Genomic DNA, 11,478 nt, shown 5'->3' on the forward strand with positions numbered 1-11,478 from the left:
TTTAATAGTCTCACTTTAATTGCTGAAAGGAAATGTTATTGACTTCAGCAAGGTTATCTGTTGGCTTTATTATAACTTACAAGCTTACTTGATTCTGCCTTGTTTACCTGAGAACAATTGATTGTTATTTTTTCCTGATGTGATTGGTGTTTGTACATAGTCTCCATGCCTAGTCTAAATTCATCTGTTGATTCTTTGCTATAGTCAAAGTAAGGACATTAGTGGATTGATTTCCAATCACTTTCTTTAAGACAACATCCTGGCTGCATGCTGCTGCAACAGCATCCTCTGCTGTCAGCGTGCTAAAATCAAAATTCTTTGAAAAGGCAGAAACAGATTGGTTTTCTGGTTGATGCTGGAACCAAACTGCATGCTGACCTTTCCTTGGCTGTAGTGGGAAGAAACTCATTAGCTAAGCATTAAACCCTTTCTTGACTACGATACAGGAGAGCAGAGGCCTGTTAGATGTTCTTAATGATAGTGCTGCTTACAGAGCCTGCATCGAGCTGTCTTTATTTGATCTGCACTCACAAGTGCCCTGCAGCTCCCTGGGTCACTCAGACACATTGGCTGTGCTCTGTTCTTTTTACTTGCCACGGAGACACCTGGAATGTTGTTCTGCAGCCAGTATCAGGGGCAGTTCTCGCCAACTGAGTTTTTCCTGAAGCTGAAGCTTCTATAGGAAAATCAGCAGTGTTTTTGCCCAAGTAGCAGGAAAGACAAGGCAGCAGCCATTTCAAAAAGGTAAGCTTTAATTGTTTTAAAAAATACCTATGTATTAGTAAGCACTTCTACTACACAGCCACACCACAGGCCTATGGGAACAACCACACATCTGCGAGATGCAAATAACACCAGAGCTCTTGTAACTACAACCAGCCTGCTTAAAGGGGCTAAGTGATACCTACAGCTTCTGGTTCATCTGGATCATTTATGGGGAAAATGATTCACTCCCTTACCTACTACCAGATCCATGGCTTCTGAACAGTGTGATTCTTTACTCAAGGGTAACCAAGAGCTCTTTTCAGACCTGGTGCTGGTAATGCTGTGCTGATGTTGAAGTACCAAGGCCAGTCTGAAATACAGGCTGATACTTAAATACTTATATCAATGCAAGTTGGATAGCTTATTTAAATATCATTCAAGTGATTTTTTTCCTCTTCCTTCACAATTCAGAGGTCTCTCAGTATGAAGTGGTTCTAAATATCTGAATTGCAATATTCAGAGGGAAAGATGTGAGGAAATCGTAACATAAAATAAGTGGAGGCTGAACCTACTACCTACAGTATAGAGGAAAGGACTCTGTTCTCATGTTTCTATCTGGCAGCAAGACAAACAGCTTTATTTGTATGAACCCCAAGACAAGGAGGAGGAGAACACTGGGTCCCACTCCGTGAGAACATTTATCCTGGCTTCAACGTACACTACATTCTAGAAGGGCTTAAAAGAGCGTATCATAACTAAAAATGAAGATAACAACCTAATAATGAACCAGCCCAAGGCACCTGTTTATTTTAACCACAATTAGTCATTTCCATTTGAATGGCATGCTGCATTAATCAGGATCTGAAATCCCAGTTCGCTGCCATTAGGCCATTCTGTGATGTCAAAAAACAAAAAAAAACAACCCAAAACCAACAGCAACTAAATTAGAAGTTTCAGCTGTGATGAGAGAATTTAGGGTAGTTAGCATGCTATGTAAACACAAGAGGGCAGAGTACTTTTGCCCTGCTGTTTCAGAAACCACTCCCTTTCTCCCTCCCAAAGCATGTCTGTCCTTTGCCCCATGAGGGCCATTGCTACTCCTAACTTCTTGCCAATGAACTTTGGCACTTAAAATGGAAGAACTGTAATAGCAACGCTGCTTTACTTGGTGAGCATGTACAGTAAAGTTACTTTGTTGAAAAGGTGAACCTCCTTTTACCCTTCAGAATGCTGGGTAGGAGAGCTCATTTTCCTCTGACAGATGTCATCATTACCTCTAACTACTTAAGTAACTACTTAATTTAAGCTAGAAAAGAGTGTGTTAGCATGTGTCTAAGATGAATCTGAAATCTAATTCAGTACAGTGCCTCCTTCCTAGCATCCACTATTGTTCTTAGCTGTATTTGGCTCAATGCTGCTTGCCCTACACTTGCAGTGAGATTTTCTCATGATTTAAATGTCTAATGCTGTATATCACCTACTGAGACTTAAAAAAACTAGCTTTACCCTCTACTCCAGATAGTAAAAATAACAATAATTCATTACTTAATTACACGTGTCTAGTGCAACTAAAGATGCAACTGTGAAGTTCTTGCTCTTGCCTGTAATTGCTGTACTAGGAAGGCAATAGGAGAAAGAAATATACCAGCCTGTTTACTGGGGCACGGGGTAGACATGGTTTCTAGAATCACCATTTAACTGGCCTCTGATCACTTACAACCAACCAGAGATGTCATACCAAGAGAGTAAAGGCACCACTGTAAAGGCAAAGTACTTTAATTGGAAAAGAAATCTTACAGTACTTGTCAATATCCTACCTTATGGCATACTTTTCTTTCTCTTTTAGTTTAAAATATATCAAATAACTGACTCCCCTCCAGCTGCCAGTATTCAAAAAAGCAGCTATTAATTTCCAAGGAGGGGAATTTAAAACGTCTGTATTTAATTCAAAGTAAAACAGTTAGTTAGCTCCTGAACAGATAAAATTCAGTGAAATTGGTTCAAAAGCTAGGAAACAAAACCAGCCTGTTAAACAGGTCTTAGTGGCACAGGCTATAGCCATTCTTTTGTATTTCATACTGCTCTATCTAGGATTTTCTGTGTGCAACATCAAGTAAAAGCAGTATCGTATTAGGAAAAGATACTGCAGATGAAGAGTTTCATTTGCAAAGAAACAAATGAGGAAGGCTTTGGATAGATAAGTCTTTTTGTTCTGTTTTCTATTTGGATACTTCTGACTTCCTTCCAAGAAAAGCTGTAGAGAAACAAAATTACAAGAGCAACATGGGCTGTAGCTATCAAGCTGGGATGCAACGTGAATGTTACTTTTACAGTAACCTGCTTGCTTTGCTGCTACTGCACCCACACTCTGGCTGACAACTGAAGACCTAGTTTCTGAAAAGCAGAGGTTAAATAAAAGTTAAATGATCAAGCCAGGAGGTTCTGCTTGCTGTCTCATGGCCCTGATGTTCTGGCAGCTTGTGAACAAGGTGCTGTAATGCAGTTTGTTAGAAAAACTTTGAGGCTTTGGAACTTCCATGACAAGTTAAAGGTTTGTTCCTGTTTGGTTCAGCAAAAGAATTATTAATACCAAAGAGAACAGAAAGTCATCAACAGCTGATCACAGCTAAGCTACACAGAAAATGAAAAGAATTGTTGGAAAGTAGTTTCAGTTCTTTTTTTTTTAATATCTGAAGGAAATGAAGTCACAGCAATATGATGTATGCCAAACGTCCCCAGAGGTCTTCACTGCAGACAGAGTGTTAGAATTGAAGTGGAAGCTAGAAGGCATAGAGGTGGTGAGTCACTTTTATACCATGGGTGTCAATCTAAAAACAAAACCTTTCCTGAATGAAAAACAAACAAACAAAACCCACCAAAACTGGCAGTGTAAGCAACAGTGTTTTCCCCTGTAGAAAAGCATTCCAAGTCCTGAAAAGCAAGACGGGGAGCAACTGTTTGGAAACAGATCACGAGAACATAATCCGCTTAAGTTCATACCAATGAACTGTGCAATAAATCTTGTGAGGCCTCTGATTCCCACATCTCATTGAAACTTCTGAATCCACAGCAAGCAAAACTATTCCTTTGCTGCAGATAGCCTTCAAGAAAAAAATGCCAACCTCTTTCCCTGCAGAGGGACACAATCCATAAGAAGTCCACTTGGGGAACACTTGCTTCACTTATTTTTAAGAAGAATTATCAGGTGAGACATCAGAGGTTCAGCTGCTGTCTCATTGTATAAAATGCTGTGGTAAATGTATAACACTAGCTACAGTTTGCATTTCTACAAACTGCAGACAGGCTCTAAGGTGCTGAAGTCCCTTACGGTAGAGGGAGCAACTAAGTAGCTATAATGGTAGTTCATGAAGGAACAGTTAGCTTAAAGCTGATGCTACTACTGGCTAAAGGATTTTGGACAAAATACTATGTCACACCTACAACCATAGTTCCATTCTTGGACTTTGCGTGGCAAAAGGATTACCCTTCACAGGCATAGACTTTCTGCAGGAAACCTCTGGCCCTGTATAAACTGAATTCTGCTCTTTCCCCAGCAAAAGAATGAGAAAATGCTGGTGTGTCCAGGTAGAAAAAGGCTTACTGTTAGCCATTGCTTCCAGCCAATTAGCAACACCAAATTCCAGGGGAACCTCCTATAAGCCTTAAAGTCATTCCAGCTAGAAGGTCACATACTGCTTTCTGTCTCATACTCAATGACAAGGACAGAGGAGGCAGTTCTGAAGGCTGCTGGACAAAGGAGGAGTGGCAGACAGTGTTGAAACAAAGGAGTGGCAAGTACTGTCTGCTACAAAGGAAGAGCTAGTGACATTAGTTAGGGGCATACTTCTTCAAAGTGATCCTGCCCAGCATCATCCGAACTGAGGCTGGCGAGCATAGCACTGAGGCGACTCAGTGGTTTTGTGAGGACATCTTGCTGGTTTGAAGATATTAACCCAAATGAGCAGGTTCAATACAACTGAAAACCAGAGGAAGTGGAAGGAGGGATGAAATAGAGATAGTGCTCTTTTCCAGCTGTGAGATAGGCAAGTATAGTCTTATAGACTGTTTGTATTAAATGCTGGAAATGAAACAGTGCCACTCTGGTAAGCAAAGTCATAAGATCCTATAGCACCCCCTCATCCCAAATTTGTTTCAGTCATTGATGAGGAAGGGTGGCTTTCTTCCACTTCAGCTGCTAAAAGTTTGGTGAGGAGTGTTTAAAGGAGTCCTGGTCTTCATCATTTGTTTACCTGTCCTCACCCGTAAACATGGTGGAACAGGAGATGTTTTATGATACTGGGACACTAATAGCCTGTGCTGAAACTCTCTTCAGTCAAGTGGAAGAGGGAATGACAGTAGAGTTTTCCAGCCAAGTCTTGAGAGCTCAGCGGCAGCATTTCACATTGGTCCCCATCAGACAAAGTGCTTTCCTGAAGTCTTCAGCCCTCACGCATCCAGAGTAGGCAAAAACCTAGCTCACTGGCACCAGTGAGGGTTGGTGCAGAGATGCCACTTGGTCCTATCTAAACAAAACAAAAAACACAAGTGAAAAAGAATAGGAGATGAAAACAAACAAACAAAAAACCTGGAGTGGGTACTCTTTGGGGAAATCAAGGGGGTAAAAATAGAATCACATTTTCTTTTAAATTATAAATACTTTCCATATAAAGTTATTAAATAAAATGAGATCCATCCAGTGGCCGTGGTGAGTTCCAGTGATGCTCCTAAGCAGTGTCTGGTAGTCTTTAAAAAGTGATCTTTGCTCCCCGTTTCTCTTCCTCTTGGTTTAAGTGCAGCAGGGGTTGTCAATGACTAACATAACATCAATGCCATACACTTCCAGTAGGTCCATAAGGAAACTTCGATCCCCCTGGGGATCCAGGCCCATGCCTCGTGCGTGGTCAGCTGTCAGGGTCTTGTCCTGGCTGGCTGACACCTCCATCAGTGTCTGAAATATGCGGTTGTTCTGCTCCATAAAAAACCTATAGGATAAAGTCAGCTGAGATGATGGCAGTGAACCCCCAAAAGACAGCATATTTACCAAACAGGCAACAGAGCACCAAAACTGCATGTAGGCCATTGTAATCCTACTATCTTTGTGATACTGTAGTAGTTTTCTATCCATCCAACTTTTAATTTACAGTGATGCTTCTATCTGGCTGATTTGCCGTAGCCATTTGCCTCTTCAGAAGAAAGCAACATTGTAAGCTAACATGTACTTTGTGGTAACTAAGTGGGTACATCAGACCTATGTCTCCCAGAGAGCAAAGGAGGAAACAATGTTTTTATCCATCTAGCATGCCACTGAGTAAATAATTCTCCACTATTGGAGGAGAACACAGCAGTAAGAGCTACTTCTTACCTAGGGCTTTCCTAGGAATACGCACGGCTTTGCAAGAAAAGTTCTGACTACACCTGTGCAGCACAACACTTAATTTCTGCCCTGATGGCCTAACACATTTTCATCCTATAATTTCTCAGCAGCTGCATACTGTGACACAGTAGCAACAGGCAGTGAAAAGCTTCAGAGGTGTTACAGGTTTGGTTTCCATCTAATTCTCTACTTCACATTCTACACCCTGTTCTGGTTCCTCTGTTTCCCATTTACAGAGCCTGCTGCACCAGTGGGCTGATTCTCCACACTCAGGTCTTACCTCTGCACTGTACCTCCCCCACAGATGTTGGTGCTTTCCCAAGCCACGTGTTTCTGGCATGAGAAGTTGTATGGTGCTTATGCTTTCAGAACTGGGAGGGGATTCTTGCATTTCTGATTACGTTTTTAAAATTTCCTTTCCCCTTCTAGCATTTAAAAGACCCCAGTGGAGACAAACATGGCTGCTTTTGGCTTCTCAAATTGCAGGGAAGGTGATCTGAAGAATAAGAATCAGCTTGGCTCTTGGATTCCCCAGGGAACATGGAATTACACTGACCATGGTGTTTCATAATATGCTAAGCAAACACAACATGAAATCAGTGAAATGTGTCTCTTAATCCCAACAGCGACCAACTAAGCATTAAGAGTAGCCACTCACAAGATGAAAAGATCCTCTTCACAGGAGCTACAGTCCTCACCCACCTCTTGAGAATACATTAACATCTGCCTGAGAGAAGGGAAACAGATTAAATACACATACCTCCAGTGAACCCGAAAGCATTACAAGCAGACAGTTAACACCAAAGACTTCACATCTGTTTCTTGGAGACAGTCCAGTTAGCACCACTGCCCCAATATCTGAGGCAACAAGGTAGTCTTTATAAGGCACTGGGCTAGAAGTCATGCCATAAGGGTAATATTTTCACTTCTGCTATTGATCAATAATACATTGCAACCTCTGCTTCACCAGTTCACTGGTGGAGTTATTATATGTGTGCAGAGTACCCAAGGACTCTCATACTAATTAGCTACAGTGGAACCAGAGCCTCAGGTGAGCTGAAGCAGTAGAAAATTTGAATAACAGTAAGACATCCTACATCACATTCCTGTCAGAACCAGGTCCACTCAGATCTCTGTTATTACCTCTGGTCATTAAGCCGTCGGTATTTCTCCTTGTCAGCACTGTTAATTTTCAGGAGTGGTTGCAGATGCTCGTGATGTGTTTTCACATTCTGGTTGTCTACGTAGACATCATAAAGATCGCGTTTCTCCTCAAAGATCTTTTCTGTTGTACCTGCCAAAATCAGATGGGATTTTTCAAAACAGCATATTGCTTTCCCTGCAGACCAACTGCTCTCTCCTGCTTTTGTAGATAGTTAATCCTAGCACGTCTTATCTCTCAACAGTTTTAATCTACAGCTTGGAATCTCTAGATATTTTGCAGCCTGAAATTAAAAAAAGGTCTGCCAAATCCCTCATACTTACAGGCCACATATGATACTTCTGTCTCCAGCATTTCTATGTCTGCCACATTCACATAGAAGAATGGTTTGGATTCTGGGACAGTTCCTCCAAGACCAGGTAGAGAAACGTTGGCAAGGCAACAGCAGCAGTACACTGCAGATGAGAGAAATAAGTGCTGAGATGCTTTCAGTATTCCCTGCAAGGGCATTGGGAACCTTGCTTACTCAGTTCTCCCACATGCTCTTATGTAAACAGTAGTTAGAGCTTTGAAACACCCCTGGACACCAGAAAATCTCAAGTGGGAATGTGCTATTTTGGATAGGAAATAATCAGTTCTCCCACCAGAATCCCATGTTCCAGATTCCACAAATTCATTCAGCCGTCTTATTTTCCAGTGTTTGATAGTGCCAGGTATGCCTTTAGCCCAAAGACCTGAAGAAAAGTGTTTTGTAAAAAAAATAGATATATTCAAGGCAAGCTTTATCCCCCACAAAGAATGGCTGTGATGGATTTTTAAGACCTGCGTGATGTCTCTCCCCTCAGTACCCACAGGCAGTTTGGCAGCTCTTTACCCTACTGAGTAGCTCTGTGGTGTCCCTGGAAACATACCTCTGTAGCAGACAACTCCAACTGGGGGTGGTGAAAATATCAATATGCGCTTGCGCAGCAGGGCAAACTTCCAGAGGACAAGAATCTGCTCACCAAAGAATTTGATGAACTGAGACATACAGCCAGCAGGGTGTGTGATCTGCAGGTGGAGGGAAAGGGAAGAGAACAGCTTAGAGGTGACACAGGGACACATGCACAGATGCTAAGTCTAAATGTGGGAGCAAGACCAGCACATGGCAATGACAGAGAACTGCAGCTTGTAATAGCCCAAGTCAGTCTCATCTAAAGCAGCCTGCGAAGTGCTGGAGTGACTTCTTTCATAAAGAAGTACAAGACACCAGTAAGGAGCAGTAGCACAGTGCATGTTCCCACAAGCCTCAGAGCACCTGCCTCACCTTCATCTCAGGATACATGTATCTGTGGATGGACGGCAGCCAGTGGACCGGCTGCTGGGAGGTGGTGGTGCCTTTGCTATCAGGGAGAACACCTTTCTTGTCGTCATAGAATGCCTCTAGATGGGAGTAGTGCCCTGGCATCTCCAGCTGGTGTCTGGAAGAGAAACGAAAGAAATCTGTAGTACCTCCAGACTCTATTTATTCAGTGCCTTGCCCCAAGCCGGTATCTGCTTTTGGAAGTAGCAGAGGAGCCCAGGCAATTGCACAGGCAATCCAGAAGGGCAGTCTGTGCATGAAGAGTAACACCAGTTTTCTGTGCAATGAACAAGCGGGACTGAAGCAGACAGTGAACTGATTTATGCATAGGACTGATCCCTTTTCAAATCACGCTCAGGTAGAATCAACTTTCCTTTCTACCAAACCCATTTGCCTGACCCACTGACCAGCTCACTGAACGCAGCTGAGGCAAGCACTGAGCCAGAATCATAATGATGGGCTTAGAAGCCTCTTGTGAGCTCTCAGTAAAATAGTTTTCAGAAGGACGAGAAACTTGTCCTCTCAACAAGAGGACACTAACTTCTTGTCCTTTCCCCTAACAGTTACATCCCCACAGTGCTTCAGAAGAAGTAGGGTTTGGATAGCATTTGATAGCCTGCTAGCAGTGAAGAGACTGCTGCTAGATCAGTTCCTTCATCCCTTCTCCGTTGTGAATTGTAGCCCCTCTCTGGTGAACCAGACATTCAGCGAAGTTAGAACTCAGCATTCCACTCGAGTTCTCACACATCTGAGACCGCTCTCCACTGAGGCAATGCTACCTTTCCCAGATGGGGAGCAGCCAGTTCCATCCCCAAGGAAACTTACCTGACCTGGTTCTCCAGGAAGTGCATGTACCTATAAAGCAGGGTGTAAGAAGGAGACAGAATCCCCACAGACTTCATACGGGCACCACGCTCTAACTCACTCTCCACAGGCATGTTGGCAAAGCAGGCCAGGCCAAAACAGAGCCCTTTCCGGAAATAACTGGGGACAAACATTTCACAGAAGAGTTAATGTTAACAGAAGGGAAGGGAATGAAAGATAGATATCCTACCAGCAAAAATACTGATTTTTGGAACACAGTTCCTTCTATAAGAAAACCCCTGAAATCCCACTCTGCTATCTGAAGCGTTGAGAGCTGGCCATCAACAGGACTGGACCATGGAAGGGTAGAGTTTCTAGTGCTGCTACCACCAGCACTACCACCAACCACATCACAACATGGCAGCAAGGAGGGAAAGAACTTGAAAGACCAATAGGGGATGCAGGACCCAATCGACACAGTGCAGTTCTTAGGAAAAGCCTGGAATGCATGAGGCTGTGAGCAGAGTCTAGCTACTTCGTCGTATTTTGGGTGCCAGCATGTGGAAGCATACTCCAGCTGAGTGCAAATCTACATGCCTCTGAGAAAGTAACAGTTACTCCTAACCAAAAGGAACAGTAACAGTGCTATTCATTGCAAAACATTGCTGCATTGCAACAGTGGGCTAGTAGAAGCGTGAGAATGCAGAACTAGCCATCAGTCTTTCCACTGTAGGAAGAAACTAGAGGTGAAGAAAGTGACTGAGGACTGTTTATCACAGTTAAAGGATCCTAAAGTGCTGACAGAATTAAGAACCATAGAATTTCTAAGTTCTGATCCCGCAAACTTCTTCCTATTTTACTTCTGCCATTCTCTCTCCTTCACTATAGGTCTCTGCTGACATACCTTTGCAGTGCAGTATGATTTGCCCAACATTTGCACACTCGTGAGAAGCTGGCTGACCTCCACAGCCACAGCTGTCACGCAGCAGATCCCTACAGCCAGCTGGTACTGGATACAATATTGAGTGTATCTGAACAGTATCTGGCTTAGTGCAGCACAGGTCAGCAGCAGTGCAGTGCAGGAATTTAATTTCATAGGTGGTGTTTTTCTTGCATGTTCTGAGTTAAGGATGGTGATGTAGAGCCAAGAGAAGGAAGAAGTAACCCAGCTCAGGCATATACTCACATGAAGTCTGACTGGATTTTGTGGGACCCACTTGCCATGGATTTGAATTCCACGCCTTCCAAATCAATATCTTGAGGTAAACACCACTCCACCATGTTGCCTGCAAATAAGCACATTTATTTGGGTGAATGCAGACATGGTGCTTATTAGTGAAAGGTCAACACCAGCAGTAGCCAGATCTATGCTGGTAATGCTGAAGCAACACTGGTCCTGAACTCTCTCTGTCCTGGACAGAGGCTGCAATACTGTATTGCACTCTACTGTATCTCTTGCAAACTTCACTTTTTGCAGCACAACACCCAGGTACTAGAGAACTGTTTTGGAACTTAGTGCTATTTTGTGTGTTTATCCTTTATGTGCTTTGTCACAGAGCAGCTACTACTCTACCTCTCCAGGTACTCTGATAGTGGACAAGCTATAATATTGATACAGAAAGAACCCTATGTGTAGACTGCTGCCCCATAGGATAAGTTTATGTGATAGATCATAACATCAGTATCTTCCTGTGGCTATGCAGGGTAGGACAGCTGAAAGAGAAGCCCCTACCTAAGCCAGCATCCTGATCATCACTACTCCTTAGAATTTCTTTTCTTCTTTTTTTTCTTTTTTTAAGGGTAGGAGGAGATCCAGGCACTGCACATTTTGTACATGCAACAGTAACCAACCAAAAAAAAACAAAAAAAAAGCACACAGGTTACATGTTAAATAAAGATTATCACACTGATGTCACCCAACAACCCAGCCAGACAGCATGCAGTTGTTCAGTGGAAAGGGCCACCTGAAGAGCCCAGTCCTAGAACAGATGGTATCAGAGAATTTGTAACAGGTCCCTAGAGCAAACCAAGACCTGCCTTGCCATTACACCCCTTCAGAGCCTACCTTGTTCACCTGGACACTCTTACTGC

At 43.0% G+C, this 11,478-nt stretch overlaps 1 protein-coding gene across 1 annotated transcript; it reads right to left on the bottom strand.

Annotated features, from left to right (window-relative positions):
• Nucleotides 1-11,258, bottom strand: DENND11 (DENN domain containing 11; the record flags this gene model as incomplete). The annotated part of the gene is made up of 9 exons (XM_003202419.3): nucleotides 1-5,687; nucleotides 6,738-6,806; nucleotides 7,223-7,373; nucleotides 7,565-7,696; nucleotides 8,153-8,291; nucleotides 8,548-8,701; nucleotides 9,409-9,567; nucleotides 10,574-10,673; nucleotides 11,120-11,258. Coding segments are annotated over 9 exons (1,239 nt in total), but the record flags the coding sequence as incomplete, so codon positions are not given.
• Between the last annotated feature and the right edge of the window lie 220 nt (nucleotides 11,259-11,478).

The sequence above is a fragment of the Meleagris gallopavo genome, chromosome 1 (assembly GCF_000146605.3).
Source record: "Meleagris gallopavo isolate NT-WF06-2002-E0010 breed Aviagen turkey brand Nicholas breeding stock chromosome 1, Turkey_5.1, whole genome shotgun sequence".
Lineage (NCBI taxonomy): Eukaryota > Metazoa > Chordata > Aves > Galliformes > Phasianidae > Meleagris > Meleagris gallopavo.